The following is a 21,677-nucleotide window of genomic DNA, read 5'->3' as shown; positions in this document are numbered from 1 at the left end:
ATGTGCTAGAAATGATTAGAGGGCATAGGTGTATTGTGTATATGTGTGTGTGTGATATTATTATCTGGGTATACAGAAATAACACTCCTACTTACATTGTTTCTGGAGACTGACAATGAAATTTTTATATGAAGAATAAACTTTCATAACTATGTAGATAAAAATAATCTTTCTGCAATGATATGACTTATAGGTAAAATTACAGAGTGAACTAATTACATTTTTCTTTTCAAAACCTTTGAGTAAAGTGAAAACTTTATTTGCAAAATAGGACATATGTGTGACATGTACTTGAGTGATAAGATGAAGGAAGGATATAAGAGTGATTATCTTAGGAACACAAAGGAACCAACCCAGAAGAAGTACTGATTCAGAAACAGAGTTCCAGTGGTTCACACAAAACACCAGTTAAATGTACATTCTTTGCCCAAGAGCAGAACATTTTAAAATCTCTGTTTATAGCTCATTTTAATTCTATAGTGTATTTATCTAGTAGTAACAGGTATTTTATAATATGAGTCACAATTTTTGTCTAATTATTATAGGCTTGTCATATGAAAACGTATCTCAGAACCATATTCCTACCTTTACCATCAGTAGAATGGTATGTTGGGCTACCAACAGAGATAAATAAGAGAGAGTCCCTCTACAATATCAGCCTTCAATAAGCCATTGATAAATTCCAGTAAAAAGATTTCTTGCAAGGCTGTCTGTATTAGCAAATCTTCCATATGGCTCTTTAATGTACATGAAAGTAGTTGTTGGTAAACTCACATTATTATTTTTCTATATTTTCTTCACTATCATAGTTTTATTTTTCAAGTATTGTCAATATTTACCCATTGTTAACCTAAACAGATTGACATTGACAAACAACATATATTATTTCTTATTTTAAAATCTAGCTCACTTTTCTAATATTTCAAAAAATTACCTTACAAATTATTTCCTAGGTACATCTTTCAGAACCATCTAAGCATTTTTGGTACATGTCATATACCACATATGGGCTCATTTCTATATCGTGCATGGGGAAAAATAGAATTGTCTTACTTTCTGGTCTTCAACAGAGAGAAGCAGGCTAGTGAGAAGGAGATTGAGAAATACTTTTGGATATTCAGTCAACTTATTTCTTTCCAAATAGTCAAGTAAAATAATATCTGCTATTTATAAATATTTATATCAGAATTGGTTAAATTCTTTTCTATTGCTGTAGAGAGGCACTATGACTAAGGCAACACATAAAAGAAAATATTTAATTGGGTGCTTCCTTAGAGTTTCAGAGGACTAGTCCATAACCATCATGCCAATGGGCAGCCAAGTATGGCACTAGAGCAATTGCTAAGAGCTTACATCTGATCTTCAAGTGGCAGGCAGAGAAAGAGAGAACTACTGGCAATGGCATGTGCTTTTACACCTCAAAGCACACAACCAGTGACACATCTCCTCTAATAATGGCACACATCATAATCCTTTACAAAGTCCCACCAACTTAGGACCAAACATGCAAATATATGACCTTATGGGGGCCATTTTCACTCAGCTCACCACATATCTGCATATATACGGTACATGTGCAGCTTACAATTTGTGTGTTTGTGAGTAATTACTATGTGGTAAAAAAATTTGAAGCAACATTATAATTGACAGATTAACAAGTGCCATTCATCTTGAAAGCTGAGAAGCTGTTTTTGTGAACTTTTACAATTCTCAAAATAATTGGACACATATGATACCTCACAAAGCTTCACCATGTATTGTTGGTAGCCAGGAATCTGCAAGTTTGAAATTTACTTTGTCATAACTGTTTTTCTTTAGATGATATTTTGAACATTATTCGGAATGAAGGGTTCACCATACTGATGCAGAGGCAAATAGTATTATCAGAGGAAGAAGCCAGAACAGTGACCAAGGACTATGAGAATGAAGAGTATTTTAATAGTCTTTTATCTTACATGTGCAGGTAAAGCAATGTTCAGAGTTAGAAAGTTCTGTGATCTATTTTCCACGCTTTTCAACTTTTTCTTAAGCTTTCTTTTTATTAGGTTGACAAACTTCTACTAAATTCCACAAAGAAATTACTGGTCTATGTCTTTGTCAGTCTTATTACTGTCCTCATTCTCTGCTCAAATATCTGTTTCCTCTTCATTCCTGGAATACTGTTAGAGCAAATAATAGGTCCTATGGACACAGGCACATACCTGTTTTCAGTTGAGTTGGATGCAGAATTCCAAAGTGGGCAACATCACCAAATCCAAACTGAGAACTGTTTGACCCTTTGGGCAGTCGGATTACTCTTTGGGAGGCCTTTTATGACCTTCAATATCACATATCCTGGAGAAGAAATGAGATGCTAGAAAGTTGCCAGATATCTAGAGAAGTAACTGAAATGCAGCTGAAACAAAAGTCTAATTAACTGGGGTCCTACCATTTCATTTCTGTCTTTCTTCCCAGCTCATATAAGTATGCTACTGAGTGGATGCCAACATATATTAATGTAAGACTCCTTATAGCTCATTTAAAATGCTTCAGTCAATTTAACAACACATATACACTTGTGTTCTCTCTCGGTCATTCTCTACTAATATATTCTTTCATTAACCTTTGGTTTTGCTTTTTATAACAGCAATGCATCTTACATCCTTGTTCTGTTGAGGGAAAATGCTGTGGATTATTGGAAAGAGTTAATGGGACCAACAAATGTTGAGGAAGCTTACGCATATTCTCCAGAGAGGTACTGCTCATACCATGATTCCCTACCCTTTTTCATGCAATGCAATTCAATTTCTTTTTAAGTCTAAGATACAGGAAATACAGTGTTAGTCTGAGAGGGAAAGCTGTTCTGGTAGAGTAACTGTTTTTTTTTGTGGAGATCTGGTTTATTATAAGCTCGAAGATGACTATAGTTTTTTAAGAAAAGGTGGTATGCTTGGCTTCGGCCTGGAAACTAAGAACCCAACTAATGGTTTGGTAGAGATATACTGAAAGAAATCTCTACCTAAACCACAGTTTATGACAAATTGCCTCCATTAAAGCTGTGATCAAAGCTTCGATGCCTTTAATTGATTATAAGAGCTTTGAAAAACTTATGAGAAAAATCAAGATTAACCTTAACACCACTATATAGAGAACTTTAATTTTACCAAGTGAGGTCATGTAGCTAGCCATGATTCTAGTCCAAGCCTTTTCACTGCATGGGTCCCTTTTCTTCTAGTTGTCTTTTGTAATATTTGTTAACAATGGGATTTAAATGTTCACATATTTCCTTTCTAATGTCTGCTACCCCACTGAAAGGACATAGTATATCCAAGTCACTGGCTAATTACTTCTTTTTCCACAGCATCTAGATATGGAATGAGTACTGTTGCATGATTTTTTAGTAAATTAATAAGTAGTGTTATATTACATTAGATTGTTATATTACATTTGATTTCTGACTTGGCCTCTCTCTTCAAAGTTTATGTGCACAGTTTTTCACAGGAACTTTTCCTATTAACCAGTTCTATGGAAGCAGTTCAAAAGCAGAAGCTAAGAAGGAAATAGAATATTTCTTCCCTCCTCAGACAACGCTGGCATTGATCAAACCTCATGTGACTAAGGAACAAAGAAGTAAGCATATACTATATCATCAAGTCCTGACATTTATCCTCTTCAAATGCTGACATTACTCAAGTATTTACTTTTTTATTATATATATATGTATATATATGTGTATATATATATTATTTTTAATTTTAAATTAGAAACAAGGTTGCTTCACACATCAATTCCAGGTCCGTCTCTGTTTCCCTCCCCCTCCTCCTGTGCCCTCCCACCAACCCCCCCCCAATATCCCTTCATTTCCCCAGGGAGGGTGAGGCTCTCCATGGGGGTGTCCATAGTCTGTCTAGGGACTAGACCATCCCCCCAAGAGTTCAGGGTGAGAGTGCATCTCTCATTGTTGGTTGGGAGTCCAAAGTCCATTTGTATACCCAGGATGAATACTGATCTACTACTCAAGGGTCAATAGTACTTACTTTTATCAACATGGGCTTAAGTGAAGTGTTCATTCATATTTTCTTTAAATTCATTGAGTTATTTGATAAAGTTTATGAATGTTCTTTTAAATTCTGCCTCTTGGGTTATTCTGCGGGATTAGTGGGTTTGATGGGGGACATACTGTTTTGGTCATTCATGTTGTTTTTGTTTTTGTGATTTAACCCAGGTATGTGGAAGTTTTTGGTTGTATGTATGATATTACAGTCTAGTTTTCCTTATGTTGGGCCAGTGGAGGAGATGTGTGACCTGAGTTAGGTCAGGTAAAGCTGGTTGATGAACTGTTTAACTGTTTAACCAAGGAAGCTGGCTCCCAAACCATTGGTGTAGAGCTAATCCAGACAAAGGTGTTTCATATATACAAAGGGTTCAAAGACACAGATTTGGAACTAGAATTGTTGGTTAGCAGATGGCAGAGGGTTTTAGTGAGGAGTGCTAATGGGAAGAAGTGATTTTTCCCAGTAAAGGCGGCCCTGGCACAAAGAGGGCTCAAGAACCTAACAAGGAAGGGTGGTTCTTGGGCTGTGGGTCTAGAACTAGGCCAAGAAAGATAAACAAAGAGTCACTTTTCTTGATTAATTATTGAGATAAATGTGTCTTTGTCACTGTAGATGTTGTCATGCCTTGGCAGATGGTTCTGGGTTGTATAAGAAAGCAGGATCAGTCAGCCATAAGGAGCAAGTGAGTCAACACTGTTCTAGGGCTTCTACTTCAGCTCCTGACTCTTGAGTCCCTTCCCTAACTTCCTGTAACAATGGACTATAATGCAGAAGTATATGATGAACTAAATCTTCTCATCGTCAAATCATTTTCAATCATTCCATTTTTATAACAGCAAAAATCAATCCTAACTAAGACAAAACTGGTACCAGAGAATGGACTATTGTTTGACAGAACTGACCATATTTGGGGGAGGACTTAGTGCTTTGGGCTGGAGAAACTATCAAGGGCTCAGGGTTTAATGATCTATTTTTTAGCACCTTGGAAGATAAGAATGTTGAGAGCAATGTAGATGATGGAGGTCTGGCCTGTGACATGTCAGAAGGAAACAGACCCTGCTGTGGCTATTTGTATGATATTTTTTGTTAACACAAAATGCCTGGTCAACTATTGCTGAAGAATCATCTGCAATTGACTAGAGACAAATACCACCAAAGGAAAACTTTTGCTTTATTGGGACAGCTAATGCTGGTTAACTGGTGTTAAGAAATTAGCAGTGATTAAGAAGAGAACATATCTCTGAGGTGAAATCTTCTGAGAGATGTTTTCTCAGGACCAGCACACAGAAGCCATGGTCCAGAGGTAGCCAAGGCCGTAGCTTGCATCAGCAGCTGAACTTGGTAATGTGTAATATGTAGAGTCTCTCAGGTGTTACTGGTTTTGAAGAGTAGTTGAGGCTTGATATAGTGAGAGTCTGCTGGTCAAAGTGAAGCTTCAGTTACAGTAGAAGCCTGATGATGGAGGGTCATTAAGAGAAGTTGAGGTTTGGCAGCATGTGGCAAGGTCAGAGACCCTGAAAGAGCCCAAGAAGCTATTGGTAAAGATGAGGCTCAATTGCATCAGAGACCCCAGCATTCTGGAGATGTCAGTATCATGGGACAACCACTGAGGAAAGCAGTATGTGTGGAGTGGACTGGGTCTGAGCCTATGAGACAAGCTGGCTTGTGCTACAAACAGCAAATTTGAAGGCATGGGTCTCTTTAGAGTCCAGAGGATTGTGAATAGGTCTTAGACATCAAACACTTGGGACTTTTACTCCATGAAACTTTGTTTTGCTTTGATTTGACTGTGACTGTGAACTCATTCTCCCCTCTTGGAGTAAGGAAGTATTTACCTCATTTTTTTATTTTGACAGGTGCTCACAGTTGACTTTGAACTTTTAAAGAGACTTTGGACTTTAGAGAGACTTTAAAGTTTTAGAGAGAACAGATATTTTAGAGAGCCTTGAAGTTTGAGGCTTTGGATGCTTTGTAAAGACTGGGTTTTGTGAAGACTGGGAGATTTAAAAGTTGGGATATCTGAAATTGTGATACTAATGTTAACATGACATCTAGAGGACAGAGGGAACCAGTAAGGTTGTATTGGATAGTGATGTGTTTGTGGGTCAATTAGTAAATGGATAATTGTACTGCTGTGTATTGTCAACTTGACACAAGTTAGATTCATTTAAGAAGAAAGAACCTCAATGGAGAAAAATACTCTCAATGGATTGGACTGCCAGCAAGTCTATAGGACATTTTTAAATTGATGATTGATGACTGATAACTGAAGTAAGAGGGACTAACTCATTGTGGGCAGTGCCACTCTTGGGAAGATGGTCCTAAGTTTTTTAAATTAATTTTTATTTAAATTAAAAACAATATTATTTTGCACACCAATCCTAGTTCTCATTCCCTTCCATCCTCCCATTCCCACCATCTCCCCATCCCATCCTCAGAGAGGATGAGGTCTCCCATGAGAGATCATCAAAGTCTGTCTCATTATTTGGGGCAGGACCTAGGCCCTCCCTCATGTATCTAGGGTGGGAGAGTATCCCTCCATAGGGAATGGGCTCCCAAAGTCCATTCTTGCACTACAGATAAATACTGGTTCCACTGCCGGAGCCCCATATATGAATGTGTTCTTATACTGTTATCTACCCATTTCTTCCTCCAGTGGTTGCAGGTGGGGCCTCTCCCAGTGTGGGTGGGGCCAATTCTCTGATGTTGGCAGATGCAGCCCTGGATAGTTTGGGGCTGCCCCCTGGTCTCTCTCCCTGTTGGGGTGAAGCCAAGGCTCAGATTGGTCCTAAATTTTGTAAGAACTATAACCAGACTGAGCAAGCCATGGAGAGCAGACTAGTAAGAAGCACATCTTCACTATTTTTGCTTCAATTTCTGCCTATTGAATTCCTGCTCTAACTTCCTTCAATGATGGACTGTGATGTAGAAGTATAAGATAAAATAACCCCAATCTTCCTCAAGTTGTTTTCAATCATAGTGTTTGATTATAAAAGTAGAAACACCATCTAAGACACATTGCTTTGTGACAACACTTTGCTCAGTCCATGTCTAGCACAAAAGCCAATATTTCTAAAAATAAGAATCCCTGAGGGTCCAGAGATAATTGTTTCCTTTACTGTGGTTTAAGAACCATACACATTGTTTTTATAATATCATTTTCTTATGATGAATTTATAGGACTGGCCCATTTCTGTTGTATGCTTTGTACTCTCACATTTGTCTCTAGAGGGTCTCCTGGGATAGATCCTAGCTATCTCCTTTGCAGCAGGAAAGGCCCAGACTTTTTCAGGTTTTCCATTCATTAGGTCTCACTCACCTTTTCTCCCAGTCTAGCACCTCTGAGTGTTTTTATTTGGAGTGAAACAAATAATTTCTTTCCTATATACTTTGCCTGCTCTGGTATCAAGTGAGTTTCCTTCAGCAGTGTCTTTCTCCTTTCCTCTTCCCTCTTCTCCTGCATCTTGTCTTTATCCACTCTTCTTCTTCCTTTACTAGAAATTTCCAAGTCTTTAAGCTAGGTCCCCTTGGTCTGGAGTATGCAGACTTCAGCGAGCAGGCTAGTGGTGACATTTTTACTGGGTTCACTCTAATGAGGCACTCAGTGGCATCTTTCCACTTCAGAAAAGAATGCTCACCTTGGTTTTTCCCCAGGGCACATCATACAAGGCATTCTTGGGCATTTGGTGACTAAAGATGAAAATACATCTTCATGTTTAGCATGCCAGCATATGTCCTTTTCCCTTTGACACACCATCAGTTGATCAAAGTGGGGCATTCATATTAAAACTTTGAAGGTCTTCTGACTATTAATCTGGTGGGTTTATTTACACATTTTTTCATATAGATATACCACAAGATGCAAGTTGAACTATTATTTTCCTCTATTATTTTGATCTTGAATATGGAGGGAATGATCTTCAATGTTACCTAATGTTTTTTTCCTTAGTGGAAATCCTGAAAATCATTAAAGAGGCAGGATTTGAGATAAGCCTGCTGAAGGAAATACACCTGATTCCCGAGAATGCAAGCAAAGTTTATTTCAAAATAACAGGAAAAGACTTCTATAAAAGTGTCTTGGAAGTCTTATCTTCGTAAGTTTCTGAAATATGTTTGTTTGTATTGTAGATGTAGAAATTGTACACTATAGAAACTGTGGGAAACAGAAATTATTTTTTAACAACTTTTTAATCTGACTCATGAAAAGGCACCTTGTTAACTTTAAAGGTTTATCTATTTTTTCTTTTTTATTATTTTAATTTTAAATAGCTTGTTTTACATGTCAATCCCAGTTCCCTCTCCCTCTCCTCCTCCTTCACCCCCAACCATCCCCCCATCCTCCAATTCATTCCACATAGGGGATATCTAGAGTCTGTCATTTCACTCAGGGTAGGGTCCAGGCACTCCCCTAAGAGTCCAGGCTGAGAGAGCATCCCTCTTTGTGTTATGGAAACACGATGTCTGTTTGTATTCCAGGGATAAACACTGATCCACTGCTCAGGGCCCCATAGGTTGCCTAGGCCTCCTCACTGACTCTCACATTCAGGGGGTCTGGATCAGTCCCATGCTGGCCTCCCAGCTGTCGGTCTGGGATCCAAGAGCTCTCCTCTGTTTGAATCAGCTGCCTCTGCTGTTTTTGCCAGCCCATTCTTTGCCAATTTGCTCATCGCTCCTCTTTCTCTGTCTCTGGGTTCCTTGGGTTCAGTCCAGTGTTTAACTGTGGGTGTTTGTCTCTGCTTCCATCAGTCACTGGATGAAAGTTTATCTATTTTTACAATTTCTTCCCTCCTTTCCTTCCTCCTTCTATTTATTTAGTTCTTCACACTACATGTAGAGGCTGTCAGGGTTTAAGATTCTTGCTTAGCCAATGCAGAATTAATGCTTAAATCTCCTTTCCTGTATAATGGAGAGGAAACTGTGAAATCTACTTCACAGGACGGGATGATGACTGAGAACCTGAACCATAAACACTAAGAAAGTGAGGTTCCAGGTGCATCTGTTGTAGGTGACATTTCTTGGGGAGAGTTTATGATTCAGGCTTTGTATTTAGAGGATTGTGTGGTGGTGAGGAAGGAAAGAGAGGCAGGAGGGTCAGGATGAGGGTGCTCTACAGATGACCAAAATTTCTGCTGACCAATTAGACTGACCATCCAAATGGTTCTGCATTTGGCTGAGGTAAGACATTTTTGCCTCAGGTACCAGGCAATCACTGGATAGAGCACACCTAGGGAATGAGGGTGGAGTATGCTTTCTGCAGTGGAGGCAACGCCTAAAGGACTAAAGGCTGAAGAGTGAACTTGAAACAAAAGTCCTGGGTACATGACAATGTTTGTGGGTCCCAAAATTAGTGAAACTATAACTCTATTCACATTAATTCTTTAGAATTAAACTACAGCACTCAACTAACACAACTTGTTGAAGAAGGAGAAAACAAAGGAAGCACAGGATCATATTGTTAGGAAAAAATGCTCTGGATATGAACCAGAAGCATTGTGTCTTTAGCCCTGTGTGCAATTCATGCCCTTGAAGGAGCCTGCCTTCTAAAAGTATCACTATTTGCAGGGGCATGTCTCTAATCATGGCTCTGACCAAGTGGAATGCTATTGCAGAATGGAGACGAATGATGGGTCCAGCAGACCCAGAAGAAGCAAAACTGCTCTCCCCGGGTTCCCTACGAGCCAAATATGGAGTAGACATTTTGAGAAATGCTGTCCATGGGGCATCTAACTTATCCGAAGCAGAAAGCGTCATCAGTAATGTGTTCACAGAGGATAATTCCGAGGATGAAGAGCAGTAGAGTATGTACTACTGAGTGTATATTTTAATGACTTTGTTTTCTTTTTAATTTTATTTTTGAGATTATAATATAATTATAACTTCCCTTTCCTCCCTCCAAAGTCTCCCATATACCCACCCCTACTCCCCAGATTCACGGCTTCTTTTTCTACTAATTGTTATTGCATGCATATGTATTCCTAAATATAAGCTGTTTAGTTCATATAATATTGTTTTTATGTTTTCAGGGCTGAGCATTTGACACTGGACAACTAATCAATATGATACACAATCTCACAGCAAATTCCCTGATCCTCTGATCTCTCTTGAACAATGTTTCCTAAGCCTTAGGTTCAAGTGTTTAGTAGACATATCCAGTGGGATTGGGCTCTGTAACTCTGCCTTTTGATTGGTAGTGATTTTCTGTAGTTGTCCCTATCTTTTGCAAAGAAAACTTTCCTTGATCAGGGGCAAAGACTACAATTATCTGTGGGTATAAAGAAAAATATTTATAGAATTGTTGTTAGGGATTATGCTGATTTAGTAAATTAATGGTTATAGATTCTTTTTCAATAACCATGACACTACCATGACTGAATAGTTAGCTAGGTTTCCAGTACCATACATTGTTTTCCTCTTGTTAAACAGATCTTAAATCTAACCTTGAGGATGATAACCCTAAGGGTGCAGTACACTACCTCATATGCATGAGTGCGAAATCCCCTTGTTTCAATGAACATGAGTCATGTGGGATACAGAGTGCAAAATCGATGACTTTTTTTAAAAAATCAAACCTAATTTCCCTATTTGTGTTTAAAAGCAAACTTTGAATATCTACTGTATGTCTCTGACTGTGGACTTTCCAATAACAAACCAGTTTATGTGTGGAAAGTTGTCCTCACATTCCTGGGCCAAGATGAGGTTCAGTGTCCACATGAAAGTGAGAAAACTCTGTAAGGAAAAAACAAAAACAAACAAACAAACAAACAAAAAACTTTCAGGAAGGTCTCAGGGATAGAGAAGCTGTTTGGCTCAGTTAGGGTTTCTGTTGCTGTGACGAAACACCATGACCAAAGCCACTTGGAGAGGGAAGGGTTTGTTGGGCTTGCATTTCCACATCATAGTCCATTACTGAAGGAAGTCAGGACATGAACTCAAACAGGGAAGGAACCTGGAGGTAGGAGCTGATTCAGAGTCTATAGAGGGGTGCTGCTTACCACGTTAATCCTCATGGCTTTCTCAGCCTATTTTCTTACAGAACGTGGACCACTAGCCCAATCATGGCACTATCCATAGTGGCTGGGTCCTGCTGCATCAGTCACTAATAAAGAAAATTCCCTACAGACTCGCCTACAGCCCAAACTTATGGCATTTTCTTTTTTGTTGTTGTTTTTTTCTTTTTTTATTAATTTAATTTTAAATAGCTCTCTCCACATGTAAATCTCAGTTCCCTCTCCCTCCCCTCCTCCCCCATCCCTCACCATCCCCCCCAGCCTCCCACCCCATCCCCACTTCCCTCCACACAGGGGATATCCAGAGTTTGTCGTTTCACTCAGGGCAGGGTCCAGTCACTCCCCTAAGAGTCCAGGCTGAGAGAGCATCCCTCCTTGTGCCATGGACACACGAAGTCTGTTTGTATGCCAGGGATAAACACTGATATACTGCCTAGGGACCCATAGGTTACCCAGGCTTCCTCACTGACTCTCACACTCAGGGGGTCTGGATCTGTCCCGTGCTGGCCTCCCAGCTGTTGGCCTGGGGTCCAAGAGATCCCCCTTGTTCAGATCAGCTGTCTCTGCTGGTTTTTCCAGCCCATTCTTTGCCAATTTGCTCATCGCTCTTATCTCTGTGTCACTGAGTTCCATGGGTTCAGTTCAGTGTCTAACTGTGGGTGTTTGCCTCTGCTTCCATCAGTCACTGGATGAAGGTTCTAGGGTGGCTACAGACATCAAGTTCATTATCAGGAATAGGCATTTAAGGTGGTCTCTCTACTATTACTTAGCTTGCCAGTTGGTGTCATCCCTTTAGATCACTAGAGGTCTCACTGGTGCCAGATATATCTTCTAGCCTATGACTCCCTCTTCTCCCTATACTACTCCCCACTCAAACTTCTTGTTCCCCTATGTAAAGAGAAACTTTTTCCTTGAAAGAAGCCTTCCCGCCAGCCTGGTTCTAGAGCCGCATCAGTCCCAAATAAACACACAGGAGGCTATATTAATTATGAAGCTGTTGGCCTTGCTTGTTTCTTACTGTCTAGCTCTGACTTAAGTAATTACCCCATAATTGTTAATCTAAGTATTTCTCTTACCAGAGAAGTTTCCCGGCTTCCTACCCCATGGCATTACATCTTGACTCTCTGTGTATTTTCCATCTTTATGTGGCTTATTTATTTATTTATCTATTATTACTTTATTTTTTTTTTACTTTTATTTATTTCTCTGAGACAGGGTTTCTCTTTGGAAATCCGCCTGCCTCGGCCTCTGCAGCAAATCCTACCGGCGTGCACCACCACAGCCAGCTTCTCTATTATTTACCACTTTGTCGTTTCATTTTGTCTCTCAATCTTATGTATATTTTTAAACACACTGTAAACCTTTAGAGGTTTTGTTCATCCAAGTCTGACTTTACTGTAAATCTTTATGTTTTTCTGGCCACGTGCCTTATCTGTTAAAACCGTGGCTGTTTTAAACTGCCGTTTTTTCCAAGATGGCAGGCATAAACGTGACTCCAGCTGCCAGCTTGGAGATGTGGTCACTGCCACTTCCAGCTGTACATACACACCTTTTAATTGTTGGCAGAGCCTCTTAAAAGAACCTTGTTTTTTTTGTTTTGTTTTGTTTTGTTTGCTAAGTCAGGAAGCCTCACTTAAGCCAGCCGTGTGAATCTCTGTTTGTCACTAGCAAAACAGAGCCCACCTGAGAAAATGCTGCTACCAAAAAACTGTGCTTCTCTCCGTTCTTCTGTTTCTAAAATTCCTTCAAGGCTTTTGTCATTCTACGTGGAAATTCATCATCCCACTCCTGATCACCAGATAAAGAGGATATTCAATGCTATAAGGAAAACAATATATTTATTTACCAGAAAGAGAGAGTCTCACAAACCAGGAGTTAGAAGCAAGCTTCCAAGAGAAAAAGAGAGGTTCCTTTTCCTTTCACTTCCTTTTATATTTACCTGTGTCAGTTTACATGTCCCTGCCCTCATGGGCGGATAGCTTTATGGTGTTCACTCCTACATTCCCCCATGACTCTCTCTTCCTCTTCTCCCCCTCTCTTCTTCCCAGCTCTCACCCCCCCACCCCTCGCCTTGTTCCCAATCTGTTCAGAAGATCTTGCCTCATTCCTCTTCTCTGGGATGCCATGTTCTTTCCTGTTTCCCAGACTCTCTGTCAGTGGAAGTGCAGAGTGGCACTATCCTGATCTAAGTCTAAAATCCATATATGAGTGAGTACATACCATGTTTGTCTTTTGGTTACCTCACTCAGGATGGTTTCTTCTAGTTCCATCCATTTATCTGCAAATTTCAAAATTCCATTGTTTTTTCTGCTGAGTAGTACTCCATTGTGTGAATGTACCACATTTTCTCTATCTACTCTTCAGTTGAGGGGCATCTAGGTTGCTTCCAGGTTCTGGCTATTACAAATAATGCTGCTGTGAACATAGTGGAGCAGATGTCCTTGTTGTATGAATTTGCATCTTTTGGATATATGCCTAAGAGTGGAATTGCTGGATCTTGTGGTATATTGATTCCCATTTTCCTGAGGAATCTCCATACTTATTTCCAAAGTGGGTGTACGAGTTGACACTCCCACCAGCAGTGGAGGAGTGTTCCCCTCTCTTCACATCCTCTCCAGCATAAATTGTCTTTGGTGTTTTTGATTTTAGCCATTCTGACAGGAGTAAGATAGTCATGCCTAAAGTGGGTGTGGTTAGCAGTGTAGTAAACCACTCTTTTATTACCTCATCTGTATGCTTCTCTAGTAAGTCACATGGCTAATGGCGGCACTCGGCTTCCTCCTACAATTCCCCTTTTAGTCTAAAAAGGATATTTAAACTTAAAACAACTAACTTGTGTCAATGAACAAAATGTATCAAACATCTATCCCATCTAAACCTAAATTTATCTGAAAGAAACACCCAAGTCTGAACACCTCCTTACAATCCCAACTCTAAAATAATTGAGAACTAACACTAACAGGTGTAAACTATCCTATAATATCAATAGTAGGGAGAGAGGGCGTGGAATTCTCAAAACTACTTCCTGCTGAGATGGGACGATGACAATCTCATGGGGACCTGTGAGAAGAAAAATGTTAGTGTAACAAAATCTTCAGTAGATCAGTCTCTGTTGTCTCTGTTTGGCAGGAGATGCTTGATTGAAGTTCCTGACTGTAGTTCTAGTGTTGATTGAAGCTCTCGTCTGAAGCTCTGGCCAGATTGTTGAAGGTGTGCTGTTTCAGTTCCTTGGTCCGGATTTGTGTCGAGGGATGTAGTTTCAAGCCAGTTTCAGGATAGTTCTTATCAGGTGGAGTTGATGATGTGGGGCAGTTAAGATGCCTCCACTGGAATCAGGTGGAGTCAAGGAAGTGGATCCTCATTCTCTTTCTGAAGTAGTTGAAGATTGCTGTCACGAAATCCCTTGTTCTCTGGAAAACCCAAACATTAATGTTAACAAAGAAATATTTTAACTTTTATATGTATGCATACTGGTAGAGGTGACAAAAGGGAAGATGGTAAACATGAAGGAAATTAGACTTTTCAGAAAAAGAAATCCACAGATAACAGTCCCTAATTTTATTTTCTTCTGTCTTATATCAATGGCTCTTTGATATAATACAGAAATTCTGAATTTTATTTAAATAATATGATTGCATTTAGAGTAGGAGAGCCAATCCAACTCCAAAGCCAGCTTCAGTTAAATGAATGTGGACTGAAGTATGTGAAGAAATAAAGATAAAAGGGTACTATGAAAAACAATATAGAGAGACTTAGACTTTGATACCACACAGTGAGTTACTGTTTGTTTGATGGTCCTCAGGGTATCTATTCATTCTTCTTCAGTAATCCATATGTCCAGTATTCTTTGCTGAGTTTACCTGTGAAGACAAAAAAGAAAACACTTCTCTTTCCTTTTAGGAGGTCACTTTACCCATGGTAGAATATGAATTTGTAGATGAGCTGTTAACTTCCTCCTCCTGAGATGTCTTCTGTTCTGATCGAATCTTAATTAATTTTGATGGAACCCAAAGCTTTTCTTCTCCTGTGGAAACAAAGGCATAACCCCTTCCCCAACATAACACATATCCTGGTTTCCAGACTGTGGTCATAACATCCTTAAAATACACCGGTTGGTTCAGTTCAGAAGTCTTCTCTGTAGTCCAGTCTCTTTCTGCTGCAGTTTGTCCTTTTTCATCAGCATTAAGAAAATTCAGCTTTAGTAAAGCATTATGTAACCTGTATTTAGGGGGTCTTTGTTCTCCCTGGCTGTTTATGAAGCATTTCTTTTAAGGTTTGGTTAGATCTTTCAATCACTGCTTGTCCTGTGGGATTGTAAGGTAAACCAGTTACACGTTTTATGTTATAATATTTGAAAAATTGTTCCAATTTACTGGAGACATATGCTGGAGCATTATCAGTTTTTATTGTTTTAGGTATACCCATAACAGCCATCACCTCTAAGAGGTGTGTAATAACAGAATCTGCTTTTTCAGAGCTGAGGGCCGTAGCCCATTGGAAGCCTGAGAGCATGTCTATGGTATGGTGTACATATTTCAAACTGCCAAATTTACTCACAAGAGACCAAACAAGTAACCCAGATGAGCCGAGTAGTTTGCCGCCGCCGAACTGGAAGCTGAAAGCTGGAAAAAGAGACCAAGACTTCCATTGTTCAGTCTTGTATACCTTCCCCCGTAACGCCCCTGGCCATGCCCAAAAGTGGGCCTGGCTAGTGATGTAGTTCACCGCCTACATCCGTATACATCTTTAGTCATGCCTAAAGTGGGTGTGGTTAGCGGTGTGGTAAACCGCTCTTTTATTACCTCATCTGTATGCGCCTCTAGTAAGTCACATGGCTAATGGCGGCACACGGCTTCCTCCTACAGTTGATTGTGTCCTTTGCCTTACAGAAGCTTCTTAGTTTCAGGAAGTCCCATTTGTTAATTGTCGATCTCAGTGTCTGTGCTACTGGTGTTATGTTCAGGAAGCAGTCTCCTGTACGAACTCTTTGAAGAGTATCTCCCACTTTCTCTTCTAAGAGTTTAAGTGTGGTTGGATTTATGTTGAGGTTTTTTGATCCATTTGGACTTAAGTTTTGTGCAAGGTGATAGACATAGATCTATCTGCAGTCTTCTGCATGCCAATACCCAGTTATGCCAGCACCATTTGCTGAAGATGCTTTCTTTTTTCCATTGTATAGTTTTAAGTTCTTTGTCAAAAATCAAGTGTTCATAGGTATGTGGGTTAAAATCAGGGTTTTCAATTTGGTTCCATTGGTCTACCTGTCTATTTTTGTGCTAATACCAAACTGTTTTCAGGACTATAGCTCTATAATAGAGCTTGAAGTCAGGTATGGTGACGCCTCCTGAAGTTCCTTTATTGTATAGGCTTGTTTTGGCTATCCTGGGCCTTTTGTTTTTCCATATAAAGTTGATTATTGTACTTTCAAGGTTTGTGAAGAATTGTGCCGGAATTTTTATAGGGATTGCATTGAATCTGTAGACTGCTTTTGGCAAGATTGCCATTTTTATTATGTTGATCCTACCAATCCAAGAGCATGGGAGATCTTTCCATTTTCTAGTTTCTTAATTGAGGTTCCCTCCACTCAAATGCCTTTAGCTTGTGTGAATGAGTGAATAGCAGGAGTCTTCCCAGCAGACCTACATTCCTCTTATAGCTTCTGTTGAGAGTGAGTCTTTCTTCTAACATCTGTATTGCCCTCCTTTTGTGCCAGGGCATTATCACTGATTTGGAGATTTCAAGTTAGTGAATAATTCAGTGCAGAACTAGGAAGTATATATGTTTCATGGGTAGGAACCAGATGGGATAATATTGAAATATCCCTGAAAATGCTGGCTGGAATTTCAAAGTCAGAGATAAAGAGACAAGAAAGATAATCCAGAATTTTTTAAGATTCCAAGTAGACACAAATGCACACAAACACACACACACACACACACACACACAAACACACACACACACAATCTCTCTTGATGCTTGTGTTTAAAGATCCTTTATTGGATGACGCATTGCCGTGCCTTCTGTGCTATGTAATGTTACTATGGGTCTCTTTTAGCCATTTAAGATTCATTTTTTTCAACCCTTGCTGTATGCTGCAGAGCTGGGTATGCGTAATTCTTTATACTTAATGAGTTTATGATGGTAAGAACAGAAGATAGGAAATGTCATGTGTCCTAGGTCTATTGAGAAAAACAAGAGTGATTTCAGCAGATGCTTATGGGAAGTAGAGCAGGAAGAAATGAGACCCAAGTTATCCAGGCAAGACACTTGGCTACAATCGATGTGAAGTATTGCAGAAGCCTGAAATAACAGGGTACAGTGGGTTTAAGATAGGTGGATGATACAGTGATTCTTAGAAGTCTGCAGTGCTCATGTGGGATTTGGCTGCTGCAGTACCTAAGAAATGAGAAAAGATATCCCATGGCTTCAGCCACTGAGTAAGTGAGTTAATAATTCTCAGACAGAAGATTCAAGAGAGAGAAGTCATTTAGAAAGCACCATATATTCTGTGTTGGTCATACCAGATGAATAATATCCATAATTGAAGATAAATCAGGTTATAAGATCTAGGGAGGTTGAGAAGACTCTTGTGCAGTGATATCAACAAAATGTTGGAGCGTGTGATTTTCCTGCTCCTGGAAAATAAGAACATAAGCAGATTTTTTTCAAGAATCTTGGAAATAAAGATTTACAGGAACCTGGAAAATTATAATTCAATATAAGGGCAACCTAAGTTGGTCTAGAATGCTGTTGCATGTTCACTTATCTTGACTTCTCAAGAGGATGACCATGGAAAGACACTAGGTTTCTGGTTCCGAAGACAAAGGAGCAGGTTTTTACAAATTATTGCATTTATCTGATTTTGCTTTCCTATATGACATCTGAATAATGATTACATGTATATGTCATCTAAACTGAAAAACAGCCAACTAGAAAAGAAGGAACATTGCTTGGAAATATTGCTCACTAACTGAGAAATATGCAATTGTGCCTAATGATTAGGGCTAAAATGCATAAAATAGATTGTCTAGAGTCAGGAAAGGCTGAAAGGAAAGAGTCTTTAGGAAACCAGAGCATGCAAAAGTGCTAGTGTATATACTGGGGAGTTTAGAAAATTTTAAAGACACCTAGAGCAGTATATATGCTCATAAAAGATGTGGAAAATCCTAAAATTTCACCACTGGCTGTGTACTCAGTTTGAGCAAGAGGTATAAGAGATTTGATTTACAGACGTAAAAGTGTCAATGTCTTGATTAGACATTTGAGTTTAAGCACAAAAGTAATCTGTAGATATGGAGAGGTATTTGTTGCTGCTATTGAAGCTGGCTTTTAGGAACACTGACAAACTGATAGATACAAAGTAAATCTCCATCAATCAAAAAATGTACATAGGCAAGCTTTCATAATTAATAAGTCTCCTTGTCATTATTTGGGGGTTGGTGATCGAAAGACATTGTAACACAAAAGCTTACTACATGAATTAATATCTGGAGCATACACAAAAAAATCAAGTAAATGAACTACCAAGTTAAAAAATCAAGCTACAGTTTTGTTTAAAAAATTCTGGAAAGAAGAAATATAAATGACTAACTAACACTTTTTAAAATGTTCAATAGATGTAACCATTTTAAAATTAAAACTACTTTGAAATTTATTTTCACCCTAGTCTGAAAGGTTAATATCAATAAGTTAAATCTTAACAAATGCTGGCAATGATGTGGGAAAAGAGGAACCCTCATTCACTCTTGAAAGGAATGCAAATTGGTCAAGCTACTATGGAAAACAGTGTGGAGATTCCTCAAAAAGGAACTACCATAAAATGCAATCATTCCACTTCTGAGCATATATCAAAGCACTGTATATACTACTGCCAAGATACTTGCTCATTCACACTTACTTTTGCTTTATGGAATCAGTGTAAATTTCTACCAACTGGTGAATGTATAATGAAAATGTGGTGTGTGTACACAGTAGAATTTTTATCCAGATGTAAACATATATGAAAATTGCAGACAAATGGGTGCAACTGGGGAAATTATACTGAGTGAGATAACCCAAGCAGAGAAATACAAGTGTGTGTTCTCTCCCATATGTGCATTTCAGCTGTACATCATTATTTTGCAAGTTCATTTTAGAGTTCCTGTGGAAGACAGAGTTGGGGAAAGGTTACCAGGAAGGGGTGCCTTAAAATAAACAGGATAGTACATCAGATCACAGGCAATATGCAAGCAGAGGGGGTAACATTGGGGTCAGAAAAGTTAAAATTGAGAGGGATGGGAGGATTACGGAGAGGAAGTGGGAAAGGAGAGTCACCAACAAAATGGGGACAGAAAGACCTACAATCTTACAACAAAACAAACTGCTCTAAAATTAGTCTATAACACTGAACTTAAGTATTTTTTTTTCATAGAAGTTTGAGAAGGTGACGACGAAGTTTTCATCAACATAAAATCATGAGGTACAGCTTTCTCTAATAACAAAATTCCTCCAATGAAAAGACATGTCAAGATGAAAACTTGCATAGTTATGCCTGGCTACAATAAAACCTGTAACCCCCAAAGGTTCAAATGTTGATTTTTTTCATCAAGGACATAAAATGGACTATATACAGGTATCCAACAAGATATGACACAAGGTAGGAGAAACACAAGCTAGCGAGAAGTCTAGTGCAGATGCAGCCTGGGGAGGAGTGACTTGAGAAAGAATGCTGAAAGCTTTTAACACTTACAAGGTGCTCACAGATGTGACAATAAACTTTCCAGCTAGAAAGTCTAAGAAGGTGAAATATGAGTAGAAACATTGTTTTCAATTTTTAAAAGATTTGTTTTATTTTATGTGTGTGAACATTTTGCCTGGATGCTTGTATTGCAATGTATTCATACCTGGTGTCTGCAGAAGAAAAAAAAAGGGTGTTAGGTCCCTTGAAACTGGAGTTAAAAATGGTTGTATGTGGGTGCTAAGATCCAAATCCAGGTCATCTGCAAGAGCAACAAGTGCTCTTAGCCCTAGTTTTCTCTCTAGCCCCAGAGACTTGCTTAATTTGTAATCTCACTATGGGACTGTGTAGACCACACTTCTAGCTCCCTGAAGGTATGATGCTGACACTATCTGCAGGAAATGGAACAGAAGTAAAAATTTTCATTGAATTTTATCTTTTCCTCTCCTGGGTGAAACTGCATGATGTTTCTTACAGTGAAGGACCCCTGAGTTCACATCCAGGTTTATGTGCAATTCCCAGCCACTAGATGTCACTGGCTTCTCAGTCCACTAAAGAGTGTGCTCTGTCTGGCAAGGGAATTAGGAAGTTCCATGATGGGTTCTGTCTGAGGTTAGTAATAGATTATTCAGTTGAAAACTGTAGTGCTGCAACACTGCTTGATACTACTGAGTGATACATGTGAGTGGTGATTAATTATGTAAAATCTAGTCACATGAGAATTATTGAGGAAAACCTTTCTCATTTTTAAAATTCCAAATGAATTTTAACTTTTTTTAGACCATCACATGAGTATTGTATTTATATCATTCTTACCACTCCCTCTTCTGCTTCCAACTCTTCTCATGTTAGCCCAACTCCACCTCAAGTTCATGACCTCTTCTATAATATATGTCCTGCTGGTTCCATTTGGTATTGCTTCACTGTATTTGTGTTTTGGACTGACCACTTGAATTTGGATAATATATCAGCATGCTTGACCCTGGAGAATAATGAATATCCTTCTCCCAAAAGCCATTAAATGCATGCAGCTCTTCATCTATGCCTTGTGAGATTCTCCCTCTCATACCTCCACATATGTTGGCATGTTAGTTGGTATAATTTTTCAGGTCTAGTTTAGGTGACCATATTGTTGTGATTTTACGGATACAGATTCTTTGCGTATATACAAGACACAATTTTCCAGAAGTCTTGCTGGTCCTTTGGCTCTTAACATGCATTCCATCTTATGGGATGTGTAGGAGGAAGTCTGTATGCCACCATTAAACATGTGACTTAGTAGAGGCGCACACAGATGAGGTAATAAAAGGGCGGTTTACCATACCGCTAACCACACCCACTTTAGGCAGGACTAAAGACATATACGGCTGGACGTAAAGACGTATACGTACATAGGCGGAACTACGTCACTAGCCAAGCCCACTTTTGGGCATGGCTAGGGGGCGTTACGGGGGGGGGGCGGTATAAAAGACAGCACACAGGAAGTCTCGGTCTCTTTTCCCGGAGTTCGGCTTCCGGTTCGAGCGGAAAACTGCTTGTCTCATCTGGGTTACTTGTTTGGTATCTTGTGAGTAATTTCTACAATACTTAGTTTTACTTCCAGTAAGTGTCGCTTATCGTTACAGCGTCCTTTGAAGCCTACAGGATGTCCTAAAATGTTAGGTGTAGGGATTGTGTTTCAGATTATCAATTGATGTTATGCATCCAACATTACTTGTTCTCTTAATTTTGACCAATTGTGGCTTTCTGTAATGATCTCCATCCTGAGCAAAAAGATTCACTGGTGGGGAGTGACAAGTTCACTTATCTATGTGCACAAGTATAGGTACTGAGAATGCAGTTAGGAAGTATACTGACTTAGGGGAGTATACTACTGGCTCTGACCTGGCCAACTACAAGTTTTTGACTTGGTTTAGCAGA

At 39.2% G+C, this 21,677-nt stretch overlaps 1 protein-coding gene across 5 annotated transcripts in view; it reads left to right on the top strand.

Moving 5' to 3' along the window:
* Nme8 (NME/NM23 family member 8) overlaps positions 1-21,051 on the top strand; it is a 49,946-nt gene extending 28,895 nt beyond the window's left edge. Inside the window, exons 12-17 of one of the 5 annotated variants that reach the window (XR_002383078.2) lie at positions 1,819-1,963; positions 2,627-2,734; positions 3,458-3,609; positions 7,984-8,128; positions 9,644-9,832; positions 19,452-21,051. Coding sequence is in view for 4 of the 5 variants with exons in the window: in XM_005071833.3 (XP_005071890.1) it covers positions 1,819-1,963; positions 2,627-2,734; positions 3,458-3,609; positions 7,984-8,128; positions 9,597-9,831 (785 nt within the window). In the remaining variant the exon portion in view is untranslated. Of the gene's footprint in view, positions 1-1,818; positions 1,964-2,626; positions 2,735-3,457; positions 3,610-7,983; positions 8,129-9,596; positions 11,251-19,435 lie in introns of those variants that run through there. The other 4 variants (XM_005071833.3, XM_040755634.1, XM_021228214.2 and 1 more) reach the window with 4 other exon arrangements.
* The last annotated feature ends 626 nt before the right edge of the window (positions 21,052-21,677 follow it).

This window comes from Mesocricetus auratus, unplaced genomic scaffold, assembly GCF_017639785.1.
Source record: "Mesocricetus auratus isolate SY011 unplaced genomic scaffold, BCM_Maur_2.0 Super-Scaffold_100013, whole genome shotgun sequence".
NCBI classification, from domain to species: domain Eukaryota; kingdom Metazoa; phylum Chordata; class Mammalia; order Rodentia; family Cricetidae; genus Mesocricetus; species Mesocricetus auratus.
This window is presented reverse-complemented; position numbering and strand designations above follow the sequence as displayed.